A 21,028-nucleotide genomic window follows, 5' to 3' on the forward strand; every position below is an offset into this window, starting at 1 on the left:
AAGCCATTTTTTTTTGGGCACAATTTCAAGCATACATAGACAGAAGCAGCCAAATGCATCTGCTGTCGCTGGCAGATTTAATTAGCTGCGACTAGTAAACTCATTAAGCTAAGTGAGAATGGCTTACGTTGCTGTGCCCGCCTGATTTCGACTATTTTTTTTTACTAATTTTGTTTCCCAGCCATATAACTTTCTAACAATCGATAATCAATAGAGTGGAAAAACACGGGAAAAGGACATTACAATAGTAGCAGAGCCAGCAGAGCTAGTTAGTCTTCTTCTGTGCGTATGCCAACGGAAATTTGGCTGCCTATCTTGCACACTTGGGCATTTGGACGTCCAATCATGGAATTAGCTTTTCTTCTATACCAACAGTGAGTAGGTCTTGGACATAATCCGATCATGAAGACATACTAACATTTACAGTTTATGTCAGAACAGCACCAAAGTCCATTACGTACATTTATAGCCCTGCAAAGGAGGAGGTGTTTTGGTGTTGACCCAAAATCCACTCTGCTGACGCTTGTGAAACTTAGTGAGCGGTGTAGCATGAGCTTAAGGTGGAAGATTTGATATGGATCGCCCCGAGTTGCCTGTGTCTGTCCCAAAACATTGTCCTTGAACACACCACAAAGACTTCAGCTGACGGTTAGTTGCGTGTACGTGTGACAGGAAATAACCCTTGCAGGTGTTGGACGACCTTTTTTTTTTTTTTTCTCAAATCACTCTCCCTTGGTTTCGTGACTCGGGCTTGTGAGAAAACGTCTTTGGCACGAGTGTCAAGCGAACTTGCCAATCAAAATACATACAGTGGCGTCAAGTGCTGACGTGCCACTGTACGTGACACCCAGAGTAGAGTGTTCACCTCCGGCCCAACATCCACCAACCGGTACCTATTGGCCCAGTGTGTCAGGGGCTTCAGCAGGACCCAGAAGTGCACGTCGAGTTCTTGTGTTGTGGAAAAACAACCGGCTCCATTTTTCAAAGCTTTAAAGAAATCCGGAGCGTGACAGGCCTGCCATCCCTTGTTACAGCCGCACTCTGACACAATCGGTTTGAAATATATCATATTTGTGATTTTTGAGGGCTCATTGCCTGCTGTTGAAAACAGAACTATAAATAGAAAAACCTTGCATGACACCCTCATTACCAAATTTTAGACTTGTACAAGAGACCAGTGGGGTAGAAATGACAGAGGCACAATGTGATCCTATGATAAGAAGTGACGTATTATACATTCACCTGAAAAGATTCCATAATACATGTCGACAGAGATGTATGTGCGGCGGTTCTTAAGTGCTTTTGGATGTAAATGACCCGGTGTGATAAATGGTGTGATACAGCCATGGGGAGTTATCTGAGACTTGTTTGAATCAAGGTAGAATGAATCAGCACATTATGTGTACATTATGTAAATGTTTGCTGGTGTGGTTAATGGAGGTAAAGCCAGTTCACGACTGCCCATTACTCTTTCAAGGACTTGCTTTGGTGTGGGGCCCTTAATCAGAGAAGTGGAGTCGACCTCATCTCTTAGCATAGTTTTTCTCTTTTTCAGGAGTTTAAACATACCACCTTGTGTCTGTGTTGTGTATGCAAATGCCATTATCTGGCGCTTTCTACATTCTTCATTTTATTCTTATCTCCTCTCTGGTTTTGCTTCTTGTTTTTCTTTTTTAAAGCCGCCATGCCGGTGAAAACCAGGGACCTGAAGCACTGTTTTCTGGTTGCCCGTCCACCCCTTTCTCATAAAGGGGTATCTCAGGATATTTCTTCAGGTTTGGTGCGAGGGTCCACTTGGACTCAAGGACGAACTTAGTAGACTTTGTTGGTCAAAGATCCTCTTATCTCGGTCACATTTTTTGATGTGACAACTCTGGAAGGCGGCGAAGGAATTTGTTTAAATCCTTCCCCAAATGTCCACTGGGGCTTACAGATGAACTCACAAAATTTTGGTGGTCAAAGGTCGGGGTCGCGATCACCTAACATGATTGCAAAGTCTCAATAAGGCCTGGAGAGGATTTCTTCAAATTAGCCACAGCCGTTCACCGGGACTCGCAGTTGAACTGAAAATGTTTTGGCGGTCAAAGGTCAGGATCGTAGGTCACAGGAACCCTTATGCATACAAGTGCAGTGTTGTATTTGTTCATTTCTAAATTGCTATTTTTTAATGTCGTTATCAGTGAGCATCTTATCATACTGAACAAGAACAGTGAGGCAGAGCCTGCGGCTGAGATGAGCGGCTGTAAACTATATGACATTATCTATGCATACAAGTCTTGAAATGTTTCAGTGGGGGGGGGGGGGGGGGGGGGAAGAAAAAAAGAAAAATGTTGCTTACCGGCACATTGTGTTGCCGAGCTCCATATTTCACGTCTTATTACCAGACTATTTGTCTTTCTTGTTTCTTACTTGCTTTGCCTTACAAATTGTACCTTGAAAAGAACACCGTGCCCAACTTTTGTTTGTTATTTCAGAAAAAGACCAAAGAGACGATAGAAAGAACAAGAATTCCAAAGTCCAGTGGAAGAGGAGTTACACCTGCAATAACTGACTTTTACAACTTCCTTTTTTGATCTGCCTCTTGGGGCGCAAACACTAGCATTACAAATTTATTAGCAGATACAAAGCCACACTGGTGTTTATTTGGAATCATATTTTTATGCTACGATGTAATATTCATTATTCACATTTCTTTAACTCAGTTTTTTTTTTTTTTTTTTTTAGCTCCGCCAACGTCTGAAAGACATATCTCTTTTTTTATCTGAAAAATGGCCCACCATGATACCTTCCATTGTTGCTTACTTTGCTTCTAATCTGTTTGGCGGTGGACACGGAGTATGCCGCTTTTTTTGGGGGGGGGGGGGTTTTCTTTGCAAAAAACAAATTTGTGTGCAGGAAGTGTAATTCAAGTCTACCGTGAGCTCTTAAATACCAAACAATGAGCTGAAAGAAGCTAAAATACTTCGTAGACCTCTGCTGTTTATACGTCCCATAACATAAAGACCAGGAGGCCGATTTTCACCAAACTCGGTGGAGGAATGTAGCGTGAGCCAAGGAAGAACCCATTTCATTTTTAGTTCAAAATTGTTTAATGTAGCATCTTTTTTGTTGTTGTTGTTTGTCTTACATGCTACTTGGCAGAAGGCTTTTGTCTCGGCGGAGGTAAACCCTCTGTAGTTCTTCACGGTGCTGTCGTTGGGAACTCGTAAACCGTTGCTGGTGTGAATTTGTCGATCGTAGCAACTGTAAACTAAAGATGATTTACACCCGGGAGGCCGACGTATTTGATGGCTTGACTGCTTCGATTTGACGATCACAGCTGCTTCTCATCGCAGGATGAGTTGAAAAGTCGCTGTTTTGCACCGACTCAACAAAAGCAGGTTTATGGTGCATTCCGAGGACCCCAGTATACATGCCAGTGCGGTGAAGGACGCATCAGCTGACTCCGCTTTCTCAGAAGGGGAAAAAGAACCTCAATCATGATTGAATCGTGTATCTTGCAACACAACAGGTGGATTATCTTTTTCAAGTCAGTGCCATGTTACTCGCTGCCGTCATGTATTACCCACAACACACTCAGGCGCCAACACAAACCCACCTCCTACGCTAGGCACATCCCTTTTAAGACTTTAAAATGCACCAGCACACTTGTTACTTTATTAATATTACATGAGCAGACGGTTAATACTCGTTTTGTGGGTGTAAATCTGAATCTTTGAACTGCTGCACATTTTCATTTCAAGGAAATGTCTCAGAATCATCCATCGGGAGTTGGACTTCCCAGCTTGTGTCCTAAACTTTGAGAGGAAAAGGCAGTGAGGCTAAAACGTAAAAAAGACCTCCATCATGTCACTGCTGCTTTGCTTCCAACCTTTAAAGGTGGCTTCCTTGGTGCTGTTGTTTTGCGCTGGTTTGTTTTCTGGAGAGATGAATTAGACAAGAGATGGGTTGAGGCAGATGCAACTGTCCGAGGGAGAGGATGAAGAGGAGATTCATTACTCCTCACCCCGCCCAAACACACACACATACACACGCACACACACACACAAAAGCACGAACACATCGCAACTGAGCCTAATTATTTCCTCATCTCCATCACTGGGAGGAAGTGAGAGGTTCCAGGCTTGTACTGTGAGAGGCTGCTGATGTCTGCCCCTCATTTATCAAACACACACACACACACACACACACACACACACACACACACACACTCCGTATTCCTCCAAAGACAGCATAATTGGAAAAGCACTGTCGCTGAGGAAGATGGAGGTGCAGCAGTCCTGAGCCGGCTGCATCTTCCTCAACACTCTAAAGGAAGCAGTTTAAACACCACATGCTGTGAAAGTGCAGGATGACTTCATGTAGCTCCAGGGGACCCCCCCCCCCCCCTCTCACAATTTAAACTCAGATTATGTGCATTGTTCTTCTTTCAGACCAAAGTGCCATCAGTATTTACGCACCGGAAGTTTGTTTACAGCAAATGCACGTTCAGATTCACATTATTTCACTCATTTTTCTGCTCATTAGCCATCAATAACTGGAGGGACAAGCAGACTTTACTACACATTAGAGTGTCTTCATGGAATATAAACACCATTAGCTTTTTAGGCTATTCAAACGCTAACAATGTGGCATGCTTTATCGGTCACTATCACTCCATTGACTCAATTTTGCCTTAACAAGCAGTCATTAAACATAACCAGGTCTAATGGCCTTGGACTTAGAGAAGGAGTCACTTACCTCAGTGCTCAATGGCAGGGCTGTGCAGAGGAAAAAAGGGGACCCCTCAATGAGCCCTACAGTGGCCCCCCTTTATTACACAGTATGTAGAAAAAGAATCTTTTAACTCACACGATTCTTTTTAATCTTGTATTAAATTTAAAGTGAGACAAATCTTTACACGTCATTGGCAGCTAGCCACTGCGGGAGCACAGACGACATCTGGAGAGGTGAAGACAAGTAAAGGAGATTGTAGAGAGAAGGAAAAGAGGATGGCAGCATTCCTCCTCCTCCTCCTCCCCCTCCTCCTCCCTGAGTTGGACTTTTAAGTTAATGCAGGATTATTCCATGAATATTTCAGGACTTGTCACAGCACCATCGAGGCTCGCCAAACAGCAGCCATGACAGCGGCGATGCGTTGCCCTTTACAAACCTTTACCCAGCGTCCCCCCACGCTGTGTTCCTGGCACAGACAGCAGAGCTTATAAAAGCTCCGTCCTCAAATATCCTCCTCTTTTCACTGTATTATATTCCTTGTGTTCAACACACTGGCTAAATTTAATACCATAGTTTCAAATGTTAAAGCCTTCTCCCAAGGAAATGCTCATACACAGTAAACCACTAACATGACAAACATGCAATGTTTTATTAAGACAGACCCAAACTACTTTGCTGTATTATTCATTAGCACAACAAAACCGCCACTTCATACAGAGCAAGGGTTAGTGGCAGTGGCGCTAATGCAAAACCCCATGAACAGGTTTGCACTCATTATCTCCTTTTTAATGCTGATTGATTGAAGTCTTGAACGCTGCAATAGATTGTCAATGCATGGACTCACCTGAGTGTGTTGTCACAGACAAACATTAAGAGTAATGACATTGTGGAGACCATTGAAGGGACAAGGATGAACAAATAGAAACAACAATATTCACCTGATCGATCGAGTGATTGGTCGGTCGGTTGGTTGGTGGCTGTTCTGCTGTTGTTCGGATCATATGGGAAAGCCAGTTTTTACCAGTTTTGCCCAACCAGCAGACCTTTGCGCCTCTTGTCCAGGCGCGTGATGTGATGCACAGATTTACCACCATGTGTTTTGTTTTTGTTTTTTTTTAATCGGTCATGGATAATGAGACTGCTGCCATGTTCTTGCAGAGGATCCACCGCCAAACCAAACACTGTCCCGTCTGTGTTCCATCATAACATTTGGAGACGCGCGCAGGTTGAATTTCACAGCCTTCCCTAACTGTGTTTTGCTGCCTCCCAAGGATTTGGCTGCAATTTAGCCACAATAAAACGGATCAAAATCATTCTTGAAATAAACATCATTATGGAAATGACCCAAATTCTCATGTTGGTGCAATATTTTCAACATTATTTATGTTTCCTGGTGTGGAGATATTTTTATTCCCGTCCTCGTACTGACTTTTCCGGTCTGAACTCAACATCGCCGTATATTTTTCTTTATGTAATCAATCATCCTCTGCTGAAAGATAAATAGACCAACAAACAAACATCCTTCTTGTGGGAGGAAAAAAACATCATCATGATAAGATCAGTTATGCTGGATCCATGTATGCGGTAGCTTTCTAATTACCCGGCTGGTATGACACATGTATGAAACGTGTGTGAGAGCACCTCACTGGAACACGAGTGACGGCGCTCCTCTGTGGATGGCTCCCCTCCCTCCTCTCATCCCCCCTGACAGCAGCCGGAGCGCTGCAGCACATGAAGCAGCTCCTATCTCATTTCTTGTAGAAATGATATTCAGTTTACGAAGATATCTCTGTTACACAGACGTCGTCATCCGCGTGCTCTGGTGGCAGAAATAAATGTCTCAGGGCCTCGTCCGGCCTCCCGACACATCCATCCGCTACCGCAATCGCACATTAGCGTGAAGCATCAGCTGACGCCCGATAGATGCGGCTAGCAGGAGCTAGTTATGGTGGAGTGTATCCATGAGATAGAGGTCACACTTGCCAAGGGGTTGAGAGATGGAGAGAATGAAAACGCTCCAACTGTAAATTACATGCTGGAGTCCCGTATTCCATCAGAGGCGCGGGTATGAGACGGAGGCTATATATCACTAATATGGCTTATTAACCTCTCCACCCACATCAGTGAAATGCATTAAAACACAGCGTGTGGCCGAGTGGAATTACACGCCGCCTTCATTATCTTTTACTACTCTTGATGTTGATACACATTATGTTTGGTATTTTGGTATTGTGAATGTTGATAAATCTCGCGCTGGATTTTTTATTTATTTATTTATTTTTTTTTGCTTTCCGTTATAATTTTGTCTTTTGTATTTATTTTTGATCCCCAGATGCTTTTGTGTTTCATTTCTTAACTCCCAGGAGCAGAGCTTGATGAGTACACACTCATCGTGTCAAGTCCCGCCTCCTGAGCTCATTTATTGGCCAGGACTCTGCCTCCTAGGAGTTACTCTGCACGGTGTGGAGCTGAAACACAATTGTGAACCAATGACGGCCAACATATGAGACCAGTAGATGGCAGTGCATGAGGACAATCTTCCCTCCATCCATCCATCCATCCATTTTCTTCCTCTTATCCTGTTAATGGTCGCAGGGGGGTGGAGCCTATCCCAGCAGCCTTCAGGCGAGAGGCGGGGTTCCCCCTGGACAGGTCGCCAGTCCATCACAGGGCCAACACATAGAGACAGACAACCATTCACACTCACAGTCACACCTACAGTCAATTTAGAGTATCAATCAGCCTCGTCCCCTCTTGATGTCTCTGGACTGTGGGAGGAAGCTGGAGTACCAGAGAGAACCCACACAGGAACAGGGAGAACATGCAGACTCACACAGGAAGATCCCGTGTTGGAGCCGGGGCTCAAACCCGGAACCTTCTTCCTGTGAGGGGACAGTGCTGACCACTGCACCCAACACTCTTCCCTCTCCAGTTAATTCACTGAGCAACCGTATTCACACTGAACAGCACTGCCGGTGAGCTTTGTGAACTTTGGGAACGAGGTGTAAATTCATTACAGACTCCATCTAGTATTTGTACGCCATGTCTTGAACTGTCTCTAAACCTGTTTTAATTCTTTATTCAGACTCTTTTTTTGAGTTGAACTTTCTCTCACTCGTCCACACTTTTTTTTTTCCGTATAATTTGATAAAAGTAAAGAAACTGTGACCATCAAAGTTGGTCCCGGGAGATCGAGGAACACAGCCTCTCTCATTCTGGCATGTTTTCTCCTCTGGGTATTTTGCCAGGTAATAACTTCTCTAATGGCTTACGTCTCATGCTCACATTCCCAGCCAAGAAAACCCCCAAAAAAAAGAAATCTCTTCTTTACAAAGAGAGCAAGTCACCCACATTGGGACTGCCAGGAGGAGACATCTGCTGTTCTCTATCATCACTCATTAACCCTCCGTCTGGATACATCCTCTCAATCTCCCTTATATAATATTAATACCTCCACGCTGGTGACAGCTGAAGCCCAGAGACGTTACGTCTTCTGGGTTCAGGTTTCGTCTCAGTGTCATATCTCTGGAACATCTGGCTCTAAAGATTTTGGTCAAAGATGTTTTAAAGGTCACTGTGAACATGTTTTTTTTTTTTTTTTTCAAATTTTATTCTATTTTCTTTTTCTGCCATGAACCAAAAAAAAACAAAAAACAACCACTGATTTTGATGGAGAGTTAAAAAAAAAACAAAAAAAACTTAAATGTCTAGTAGCATAACATGGTAAAGTGATGACATTTTTATCCTAAAGGTCATTTTGACTTCATAAACCTCTACAAAAACACTTTTCAGGCCTTTATTTGATGTAATAAGTCAATAAAAGAAGGTTTCCACTTTATACTCCCTACAAACTTCATATGTTAACAGCAAAAACGGTTATAAAGTGAGACTCGACTGGCCTGGTGGAGAATGAATTCTCTCTCTCTCTCTCTCTCTCTCTCTCTCTCTCTCTCTCTCTCTCTCTCTGTGACCGTGACCTCCTGTCTCCCCCAGGCAGCCTCCTGGAGTCGCATAAAAGCATAAATGCTTATCATTGACATAACAGGGTTGTTTTTACTCATTAAAGACGCCACGCAAATGTCATCCAGGTCAGCGCCTCCTGCTGGCAATCAAGCTGGGATTATTATTAGTAGGTGTGTGTGGGTGGGTGTGGGGTGGGAGCTGTGGGGGTAGATTAATGGCGGGACTCGGTGGCATGTGGCTGACACCCTGGGAGTCTGATAGGTGTTTTCCTCCCAGGTGACTTCACCGAATCAGACAGAGAGTGAACGACATCAAAGACAAGCAGAAGAAGAAAAAAAGTTGCTTTAGATTAACACCCAAGAGACGGCAGCGAGGCAGGCAGGATGTTTGTGTGTGTGTGGGTGGCGGTAGGTGGAGTGAGGTAATGAGAGTGTGTGTGTGTGTGTGCGCGCGCATGTGTGTGTGTGTTTGCGCAGGTGTCTCTCTGTTTTTGGAGGTGAGGGTGGGTGGGTGGGGGGAGGACATGAAAGGAAGGAGCTGAGGTTTGATGTGATAATGAAGCACCTTCTTTAGTTGTCTTCCTTTTTTTTTTTTTTTTTTTTTTTTTGCTTTTATCTGAATCATTCACTTGTGCCTTATTTGTCCAACAAATATTTTACGATAAAAAAGTAGAAATCTGCTTTATTCTGAAATGAAATGACAACACCGTTTATACCCATTTTTTTTTTCCTGTTCAAGAAAGAGCGTTTAGCTGTACATGGGCAGATTTACCAGCTTGTCAACCCATAAACCAGCAATTACAAACCTTAACAACTGGAGTGCAAGCGACCTGTATACTGCAGTTTTCCTCCAGGCCCGGGGATTTAAGCTGCGCTCAATCAGTCAGGCGTGACTTCAGAGGCTAATTGCACAAGAGTGACACACACGCACACGCACACGCACACGCACGCATAGACACAAATACACACACAACATCCTTACGGGAGAAAAGAGACTGATGGAGGTGAAATTTTGTTTGAAATTCATCAAAATTTAATCCGGTGCGTACATTTCCATATTTCCATATTTATCTCTTAGCGCTCCTAGCATTCACTTCCTCCCTGAATATCATTTTAACACTATTAATAGCTCAAAACCACTCCGCACCTACAACACACACTCACATTCTTGTCACAACAAGGTAGAATAAGGAAGACAACCTCTTAACAGGTCCAGCGCTGGAAGACACGTGTATCCCAAGGTAGATAGGCCTGTCAATGAATCACTCTCTGGTAAATTGACTGCTGGAAGCCGGAAACAGATGAGGGGGAAGCTGAGTAGAGTCAGAGATAAGATGTAGGATTCATACTCTCCTCCTCCTCTCTGTAATGAATCAGTGTATTTACTTACTGCTTCACTAAAACGGCCCTGCAATCGCTCTGTCTCCTGTAAAGCGTTGTCAACCACCATCACCCCCACCCCCCTCCCTGCCCACCACCACTCCCCAAAGGTAATTGCTCTTACCTGAGACACTGTAATGGATCCTGGATGAAGTATTGACCACCGCTAGATTTTGATTAAGGGGCTGTAGGGCAGAACATGTCTTTAATGAAACTGAGGCATCAGCATTCTCTGGCCGGAGCGCGGAGGCTGGATGCTGTGCTCTGTGGCCCACAAGCACCTTGATTAGAACCTGATCCTCCACAAATCCAGGGGTTGGGCCACAGCTACCGAATTAAAACAATGAATTCATCCATTAATAATGTCCAGAGCGTTGGTGGGTTTTTTGTTTTTTTTTTTCATTTTTTCTTTTCAGATGCTTAAGATTTGGTATTCATTTTGGGATATCTGTCGGCTCACTCATTCCAACATCCACCTTGATGCTCGTTTACTTATACATGAACTTACTCGTTAATACACTTTCTCCTTCATATGCAAAAGGTCAGCCTTCATCAGTTTTAGCATGAGGCATAACTGGCATTCCTTCCTCTCATCCTTTCCTTTATATTGCCTCTTCTTCTTTTTTTTTTTTTTTTTTTTGCTTGTGTTAAAAACTGATTGCATCTCAGACTTAGATGAAAGGGAAATAGCTAGCTCCCCACTTTTCTTTTGAGCGTGCAAATGAGCATAATCTAAAAGGCAAGTATTAGCACGCTAAAAAGACACCACAGCTATGATGAACACCAATTTGCCAAGGCTTAATGCGATAGCTGGGGTAAGATGATTAACTTTGAATCCATTTAATCAACCACAAGCGCTTTCTCAAATAACCAACCGTCTAGCGTTGGATGAAACTTCCCTCAGATCTGTCAGGAAATGGGTAGAGTAACAGATGTGCCAAACCACAGAGAGACTAAATCAGAGCGGAGAGGCCAGCCAGACGATGTTCTTTGACGTGATGGACATCAAACATCATTTTGTGCAGTGTATTTGTCTCCCTCGTTGAGCATCATGTTTCAGTGAGGAGTGCGACTTAGAACGTATAGCAGTTCTCTCATTGGCTGGCAAGTCAATGTGCCCTTGGGCTGCATCCTATTGACTTCAGCAGTTCAAGCAGTGGGCCTCTCACCCCTCTCTCCAGTGTGCATGCTGATAAATTCTTTCCTGTGTTGCAGTGACAATGTTGACCCTCCTGGTTAAAGTTTCCGCCGCAGATTCATGGAGAATATTTCTAATTACTACCACGGCGAGGCCAATACTCAAGGATGAGTGAGCCAATAAATCATCGACTCATTTGTCGATTCAACAACTCATAGAAAAGTGTTTATTGACAGCACCCCTCTCCCTCTGCGCTCCTCCAACAGACCTTGACGACCCGGTGGTGACGGTGCACCAGAGTATAGGAGAAGCTAAGGAACAGTTCTACTACGAGAGGACGGTCTTTCTACGCTGTGTTGCCAATTCCAACCCACCCGTACGCTACAGCTGGCATCGCGGGCGAGAGGTCCTGACGCAAGGTTCGGACAAGGGCGTGGAGATCTACGAGCCGTTTTTCACACAGGTAAGACAGAGGCAACGTGATGTGGAGGAAAACGATCAAGGAAATTATTTGTTTTGCGCATTTCATATCAAAGGCAACCCAAAGTGCTTTTCCAAGGAGGAGAAAAGGCAAAAAAAAATTAAATAAAAACAACTTTTTTTTTTAAGCAAACCCCCCCCCAAAAAATCAAAAAATCGCTTGGATTTGAACGTAGTTAGCGTCATTGTCTGGGATCTTCTTGCAGTTTGTTCCACGTTCGAGAAGAACAGAAACCACGACTGTTTGGTTTTAATTCTAGCAGCAGCCAGTAGTCCAGAACCATCTGAACAGAGAGGTGTGGAAGGTTCACGCTGGGTCAGGAGCTCTGATAAGTAACTTGAACTTAATCTGTCTGTTCTGTGATTTATGGACAAGCAACAGCAATTGAACTTCTGTGAGAAACTAGAGGCCCAATCCTGTGATCGGAGAAGTGGAGTTGTATTCTGGGCTTGTTTGGCTCTCACAAGCCTTCCAGCTGCAGGAGTCTGGATCAGCTCAAGCCGTTTGATTGCTCCACTTACGTACAATTCCCTCATACAAACGTGTCTGCTGTGTTGGCGGGGATGTGACGGGATAGATCCTCTAGGGGGCAGTACAGAGCTCTCACCTGTTGACTTATTTAATCGTAGAGTATTGTACGTTTGCTATTAAAAAGACATTCACCTTTTACCCTTCTGCTGCCAACTACAAAGGAAGAAGGGACAGGCGGCACAAGAGAAAATTGTGAAACAACTATCAGAAACGTGTCGATGTTCATCGCAAGAGGGAGTGACATTTCGCGCCCTCTGGTATTGATGCGCTCACGGTCGACTGTGAGAGCAGCTATGCAGCTGTAGTGGCCATCTTTGTCAAAACAAGTTTCAAGCTGACTCATCACTCCAAGACATATATCTAGAGGTGTGTGTGTGTGTGTGTGTGTGTGTGTGTGTGTGTGTACAGTACATTGATTCAGGTTAACATTTGAAATAATACAGCGAGCAAAGCATCTGTCTGTAAACATAACCAGATATCTTGATAAACACAGTCAGATTAAAGAGCGCCCATGGACTTTGAAGGACAATATAGCAGTCGATTGAGTCAGACTTTTCTTCTGCCATGACAATAATCGTGAAAATGTCCTTGATGATTGACTGTATTCTCATACTATACGAGCTAACTACAAGTTTGTGTAGTTGTCCCGGCTCTGTTTAAGTAGCTGGACCCATTTAACTATGAATAGCTACTAAACCACTTGCACAAAGTTACATGCTAATCGAGAGGGTACGAACAAAAAGATTCTGGTTCCTCTCTCAGTGACTTTAATTTAGCAAGTGGGGTTCCTTTACAATTTGAAAATGTAGAAGCTTTGTCCTTAAAAGGATTTTTTTTTTTTTGTGTGCAGTAAACAAAGACTTGATTGAAATTGTTCTGTCAGTGGTAAGGGTATTGTAGTCTTTAGAGTTGACGGAACTGAATGTGATTTGTATGTAGAATTGGAGCAGCAGGGAGAATGGAAATCTACAAGAAACAGAAAAAGACAAGAGTGAAAAAGAGGCTTAAGGAAAGAGAGTGAAAAGGGAAGTGAAATTGATGTTTGGCCAAATGGAGAAAGATTGCTGGGAGCTAATCGAGTGGGTGAAGGAGGCTGGAGAAGCTACACAACTGGGCGTCATCAGATACTCCTCCCTTATCCGTCCTGCTCCTCATAGCCTCTCGCTCTTTCCCTCTTTCCCTCGCCGCGCCCTCTATTAAAGCTTTGACTGGGTCTAAATAATGGATGCTTTTTATGAGTCAAATCCCAATTAAATCCTTTAAAAATTAAAATAGGGAATGATACTATTTTCAACAAAATTTCTGAGCTTCGAGTGAAAGACAGTTAGACAGCTGACCATCAAATTCAGATCTAACCAGAATCTTCTCCATTGGGTCCTTTTAAATCCAGTCAGGCTTCCACTTTGGTCACATAAATTTGTGAAATAAGTTTGTCGAGACACCTTCCTGGCCCCATTATTCCTCATTCTGAGTTTCATTCCGGTGTCCCTGGTACCTTTTATTAGCTTACCCAAGCCTTTTTATATATATATGTGTGTATATATATATATATATATATATATATATATATATATATATATATACACACTGTAAAAATGCAGAGTTGGCATTTCCAGCTCTGTATGGAGAACAGGTTAAGTGAGGTCCAGGGCACTGCTTTTACTGCAGATATAGTGTTCTTTCCACTGCCCGTTACTTTCTCCTCCACTGTTCACATAATTTTCCCCAAAGTGTCTTTGAAAAAGTTAGCGATTAAATTAATGGAGGCATTTCTCACCTCTTAGGCTGGAGATGTTCTTGCTTTTAACTACACGTACGCATCCTGGCTGCCTCACACATCCTATGTCCATTTGCAGCGATTAGTGTGCGCATCTTCAGAAATTTATGCTACGCGAAAGCAAGATGCAACCCCTGCATCGTGCTTGTCGGAGGAGCTGGTGTCAGCTAAGTGCGCTAAGGAGCTAAGACGTGAAAATCTGCAAAACCAAGACTGAGACTGTTCCAGTACATCAGAGCGCAGCTGGAAATGTTGAAAATGTAGTCGAGTAGAGAGGGTGCATGTGGTATATTCTGTCCCCTGGTCATCAGACATCCGACATTTTTCAATCACTCGTCCACTGAGATTGTTTTCCCTAAAAATACAGTGAGTCTAGATTCCGCGAGCTAAAATGCTTCTCTTTGTATACAGTCTTCCACCCTCAGCATTCTTCTTCTTCTTCTTCTTTGTGGTTTCACATTAACAGTAAGAACAAGCGCACTCACAAAGCACACAATTGTCTACATGAGCTCAAAAGAAAGTATGTCTCCGGCCTTATATGTGTTGATGGTTATGAAGAGGTCCGGTGTTCTTGTGCTGTAACCTTAGACATTCTTTAAGGTAAACAACAGCAGTCTTCTCGCTATTGATTTTAGTTCTAGTGTGACCGTAGTCCAACTCGAAAAATTCTTCATTGCGCCAGAAAGAAGCTTATTTGCTGCGTCCAGTGTTAAAATGAAAAACTGTTCTTCTTTCACTTCTCCAAAAAGGTGGCGTCCCCCAAGGTTTGATCTTGGGGCCTCCCTTATTTGCAGAGATGCTGTATTCTGTGCATTTTCATGTTGATGACACACTCTTCTTTCGGTCCTGCCCACTAAAGTAAACTATCGAATTAAACAAGTCAGTGGCATTGTTAAGGACAGCTTAGAACTACCAGCAGCTTGAAGCCTTGAAAGGCCTCTGAGAGGATAATCCGTGCTTTTATCTCATTCTGACCACATCAAATTTCTTGTAGATGGGGTTTAGCAAAGTGTACAAAATTCCAGGCTTTTACTGGAAGAAAGAAATCACGTCCTTCTTGCTCTGTGTCTCTTGCATCAGTTAGCAATGCAATACAGTATTGATTTCAAAACGTTGCAATCTTTAAAGCCCTCAGTGGATTAGATCCACAATGCATCACTAATCTGCTAATTCCATGTTCTACACCTAGGTCATCCTCACAGCAACTCCACTTTGTCCCCAGCTCACATCTTAAAGCCAAAGGTGACCCTTTTTTTTTTTCCCCCCCCGTTTTTGCCCCCAGGGGGAATTGCTATCAATCGAACTTAAAGACCCTCCATTATTCCCTAACTTTAACCACTTTAAACCCCCTCTTAATGTAGTTTAAGCGCATTTGTTGATTGTTTGTTTTCTTTTCCCTCTCTGATTTTGAATCATTATGGTGCTTTCCGTTTGAGTTTTACTTAACTTTTTTGCCCCACTTTTACCCTGATCGTCACATTTCTATTTTTGATTTCGTATCTCTCTTCTTAAAGCTCTATTGTTCTTAGTTTTTTTTTTTTCATTAACTCTCTATTCCAGTTATTCATATACAACAGTATCATTAAAGTGTCTGCCTCAACAGGAAAGCACTTTGGGTCAACGCCTGATTGTTTTAAATGTGCTGCATAAATAAAAGGGACTTTAATGATTTCTGCTGCTCGCTGTGAAAAATGCTCTCCCTTTTATCTTCATGTTAGAGTCTGTGTGCCAGGAACATGCATTTAATGTTCACAAACAAAGTGTATGCTTTAGACGACAGTCCATTGCTCCTTACATTGTATATTTTTACCCTTTTGCAACTGCTTTGTGTACTTTACTATTCAATTTTTCCATCAATGTGGCTATCAACCCCCTCCCTCCAATTTTTAATGTGTTTTTTTCCTTTTCTTGCCTTTTGTTGCCACATGAATTTTCCAAATAGATTTTCCTTTCAATCGGCTCCCCCTGCTGCGAGTAAAGCTTGCTCCCTGAATACCACCGACCTCAGTCTCCTGATATCTGCTCTAAAGCAGAGGAGGTGGCGGAGAAAGAAAGGAAGTGGTATACGGGGGTCCGTGGCTAATCTAATACAATTAAGTTATCAACAAGGCTCATTAGATATGAAAGTGAACGAAAGACGTGATTGATTGCCATGTTGTGTGGACTGCTGTGTGTGAGGGTTGACTCATGGTTTAATCCGCTGCCCCCTCCCCTCTCTCCACCCTTGCCCCCCCCCCACACACATACATCGCCGTCTGACAGATCAAAGGTTCACATCCTCATCATAGCCTTCTGGGTGGGTATAATAGTTTGACAGGCCCCGCAGGAATACATTCCCAGTAAGACAGGCGTTTCTGTGGAGAGCTCCCCCTCTGAGCCCGTCTATACTTCTGTGGCTGATTGGTGAAAATACTGCAGGACCATTGACTGGAGGGTAATCCAGTCACTTGCATTGAGCAAGTTGACACATTAATTTGCTCAAAATGTTTTCAAATAGTGATTTTAGTTATAGTCTTGGAACTCAACGACCCTCTCTTTTTTGGCTTCATTATAACCACATACATATTCATCCCTTTGACCTTTCTGTGGATCCGTTTGGCCTTTGTCATCTCTTCCCCAAGTTCTTTGCATTTCTTTTACTCGATTATGTTCATATTCTTGCACACATTTGCATACCAGTGTTGGTTTCGTCTGAGCTGCAGGGGGAAACGAAGATTTTGAAGTTGAAGAACCTGCGTCCTCAAGACTACGCCAACTACAGCTGCATCGCCTCTGTCAGAAACGTGTGTGGGATCCCTGACCGCAGTGTTATCTTCAGACTCACCAACAAGACAGGTAGGTGACCATTTCTCAAGGGTATTGCAATTCTAAAAAGTCCATAAATGTAAGACAACCATGTGACTGATAGTTGTGATAAGCGGCTTGTCATCAAAGACATCCATCTATTTAAACCTCCACCTGCTCCTCCCCCTCAGCCTCCCCATCCATCAAGCTCCTGGTGGAAGATCCTATCGTGGTGAATCCTGGCCAGACAGTATCCCTGGTGTGCATCACCACAGGTGGGGAGCCGCCTCCTATTCTAACCTGGGTCAGCAGTAATGACAGCCTGCCACAAAGGAGCGTGGTGAAGGGGGGCACGCTTACGCTGCCAGCCATCACTTCAGATGAGGCGGGCGTCTACAGCTGCGTCGCCAGCAACAACGTTGGAAACCCAGCCAAGAAATCCACCACCATTGTAGTGCGAGGTGAGAAAGCAGGAGTGCATGAGCAAATATATATGCGTTCAATATTAGATGAATTATAGACTGTCTAGAAATAAAATGAGTACAATTTTGGATATGTAGGCCGATTGTTCACTCCCTGGAAAAAATTGAAAAAACATCCACAAGAAGAAACACTGACTGGGTCTGATTTAGTCCTCAAAGCACCTAACAACAAACCTTTGCCACTGATTGTTGCAAGAGTCTCCAGAACTGCCCCGCTTATTTCATGATGAAATGTGATGATCTGGGATGTTTTTTTTTATAAAGAGGCTCTTCACTATGCAAAAAAACAGACTCCCCCTTGAGGATAGGAAAGTTGAACTTGACCGAAGAAAAAGAGGCAAAACCCTCTGTCCAGTGAGAGGCTTGGAAGCTAATTCACAGCAGCAGATTTTCAGATCTGAATGAAATGTATTGAAAAATGGAGTATGTGAAAAGAGAGTAGAAAACCAGATGTTGAAGTCTGACCCTACCTGACATTAAAATGCAAATATGTTACAAATATGCAAATTAGCACACATCATTTGATAATTTTGTCTGCATGCTTGGCCGCTCTTGCAAGCTAATTAGCTGCCAGCTGACTTATTCAAATATGTGAAAAGTTAGCCATCTATGGTTGTTGTTGTTGCCGTCAAAAGCAAAAATAACCAAAGGAAAATACTCTTCAGATCCTTAAAATCAAAATACATCTGTGCTACTTTTGAAATTAGCAGCTAGCTGCTGCTATCACTGACTCATTACTTTGATGCTAAGAAATTACCCTAGCTTGAAAGCCAACCAAGCTAGTTAGCAGGCTAGCATGTACAGCTTTCTTCATATCATTGCTCTTGTTTGCATTGATTGGCTGGAAGCAACATTTTCATGGCAAGACACAAAAAGAAAAAAAAATGAAGTAAAAAAATCACATACATTGTTTATTTGTGATGTTCACATTTCATTTACTTGTTAGTTTTTCATTCGCTATTTACTTTTATACATTTTTCTCAATGTCCTCTGTATGTTCTGTCCTTGCTGCCTGGGAGCTATGCATTTCTTAGAGTGATAATAATGTATAACCCCAGCTATACCTTATTTACTTGTAAAGAAAAAAAATCAGAGTTCTTTGAGTTACAAATGTGTTTGTGTTGATTTAATTTATTCCTATCTAAAGTCTAAAATATCATAGTTATTACTGCTGGGGCCACTTAAAGAAGGAATGTCAAGGGCATTTCTGGAGGCAAACAAGTGTGAAGCCATTAATTGAAATGCACTGATTCAACCAGTGGATAACACCACATAAACAAGAGCAGATGTCTGGCTGTTTGGACTCCATCAAGAAAATATATATTTCTTTTACAAAATTCTAGAGTGGCACCATTTATCAAAGGGCCCCACTTCAGCGCTTGTATTGACATTTTCCGATTAAACATGATACTCAGAATGTCTGTTTTTACATTTAGGGTTAATTCACGTCAAGGTCTTTTTTATGCATTTCTGTGGACCAGTAAAGCACTTCTGAATGGCTTTGTATCTGAATGGGGTGATATAAATACACCCGCTCTGCCTTCCTTTGCTTTTTTGAATCAGCCGCATGATAAGTGCAGTAAAATGCTAAAAGCGACAAAGAAGACTAATACTGATTACAGGCAATTTTACCATCTGTAAAGAAACAGGTTTTTGCTATAATATCAGCACAGATGCGACATGATGCATGAGGAAATTGACTTTCATACGTCTTAAATCGACTGCTATGACTAAGCTTCAGGATTAAGGAGTGTGTGTGTGTGTGTGTGTGTGTGTGTGTGCGCGCGCGCCCGCGTGTGTGTGTATGTGTCTGTGAAATAACATAGTACACCAATACCCTGAACTTTTAATAGATGAAGAAAAGATGCATTAATTAATGGAAGCCTCACAAACAAAGCAGGATTCAGTGAGTGATCTAAATGCGACAGGCTTACGTTGTTTACATTTCAACTTTCCAAAGAGCATCATACATATTTAAATGAGAGTTTAGCAGATTGGCTTGGTTTCAGGTTCAGAGATGTTAGTTCCTGACAGAGTTTGCTCCTTTCATCTCAGAGATTATACCACAGCTCCATCATCAGGTCGACCCGGTGCCGAGCCTGCACGGAAGCCTTTATTTATGCAGTCATATCTGTGGGGATGAAAATCAAATCATCAACAAATCATTTTCTGATCGTCCACCCGACAGATAAACTCCTTATCTATATTGTGAAAGCGGCCGTATAGTTGAAGTCTTAAGAAGTGAAGAGGCTCACAACAGAGAGAGGGATCCAGGTGTCCCGCAGGAGAGAATAAGTCAACGCGCACGCTCACTAGGGGCAATCGCTGCAGTAAATAGGACGCTGTCACATCGTGCTGTCAATAATGTATCATATTGCCGGAGCTCACAATTGCACACGTCTGAAATATCGGTACAATATCAGAGTAGTCAGTGTATTGATATGTCAGATTTAAGGATGCATCCCTCAGGGCACAGGTGTTGAACTGTAAGGAATCTTTGTGCTCATTACATGAACGTCACCGCTGAAACATTTTCATCTGTAGCACATTAATGGGTGCTTGTCTGCTTGCTGAGTTCTGAGCTAACGCAAGGACGTAGGTGTTGCGTTGACGCCATGAACTGTGGAAAAAGATGGCCGAAGTCCGAGATGTGAAGTTAATGCTGAATTCTGTCGAACAGCCAGCTGGGGGCTACGTCAGTGTTTCCAGACAAGAAGTAGGATTACGGTGGGATGCGCGGAGTTCGATGAAAGATTTTGGTGGCCCCTGCAACTTCCTCCTGGAAACAGAGAAATTATCACCATGGTTACTTCGGTTTTCATGGTAGGGCTGCACGGTGGTGCAGTGGTCAGCACTGTTGCCTCAGAGCGAGAACCCTCCAGGTTCCAGCCCCGGCTGGAGCACGGAATCTTTCTGTGTGAGTCTGCATGTTCTCCCTGTTCCTGTGTGGGTTCTCTCTGGTACTCCAGCTTCCTCCCACAGTCCAAAGACATCAAGAGGGGACGAGGCTGATTGATACTCTAAACTGACCGTAGGTGTGACTGGGAGTGTGAATGGTTGTCTGTCTCTATGTGTTGGTACTGAGATGAACTGGTGACCTGTCCAGGGTGAACAGGATAAGTCAAACCCTTACTAGTTTAATTGGAACTCTGTTGTAAAAAAGATCTAAAACTTTAAAAATATGTGTGTGTGTGTGTGTGTGTGTGTGTGTGTGTGTGTGTGTGTGTGTGTGTGTGTGTGTGTGTGTGTGTGTGTGTGTGTGTTTTTGTGTGTGGACACTACAGGTCAAAAGTTTGGAAGCAACTTCAAGCTTCTGCTCACAATGCCTGTTTTAAAAACCAGCATGAGTTCTATGTATTTCGGGGTGTATTTACTGCATGATCAGACTTTGCTTTCACTGATAGGCACCATTTTCCTCAGTTTATCTTTAGGTATACATTAATGTTACCAGACCGTTCCTGAATAAATGTCAACCAAATAAAAGAAGGGCTTGGTTTTAGGGTCGAGAAGATTTGCAAGAGTCACAACTTCAGTGCAAAAGTAAAACAATAAACAAATCGCAGTTTGCATTACTCACTTAAACTCTTTGGCTTCTGAGAGCCTGCATACAAAAATCTCAATAAATTTCAACAGCATTCAAATCTCTGACAAACGACCACAGAAATGGCTTGAAAGAAGCAACTGAGTAAAGAAACAAGAGTACAGATATGGACATTGAGGAAAGAAGGATAAAACACCGAATGGTGTGTGCAACATAGAAGAAGAGACCGGAAGAAA

At 42.9% G+C, this 21,028-nt stretch overlaps 1 protein-coding gene across 1 annotated transcript in view; it reads left to right on the plus strand.

Moving 5' to 3' along the window:
- Positions 1-21,028, plus strand: part of LOC147243181 (MAM domain-containing glycosylphosphatidylinositol anchor protein 2) — a 135,286-nt gene that overhangs the window by 19,358 nt on the left and 94,900 nt on the right. Inside the window, exons 4-6 of the mRNA XM_086189142.1 lie at positions 11,463-11,659; positions 16,688-16,820; positions 16,961-17,230. Of these exons, the coding sequence (XP_086045268.1) occupies positions 11,463-11,659; positions 16,688-16,820; positions 16,961-17,230 (600 nt within the window). The remainder of the gene's footprint in view (positions 1-11,462; positions 11,660-16,687; positions 16,821-16,960; positions 17,231-21,028) is intronic.

The sequence above is a fragment of the Aulostomus chinensis genome, chromosome 20 (assembly GCF_037954235.1).
Source record: "Aulostomus chinensis isolate RoL2024-O1b breed Wild chromosome 20, RoL_Achi_v1.0, whole genome shotgun sequence".
In the NCBI taxonomy this organism is placed as follows: Eukaryota; Metazoa; Chordata; class Actinopteri; order Syngnathiformes; family Aulostomidae; genus Aulostomus; species Aulostomus chinensis.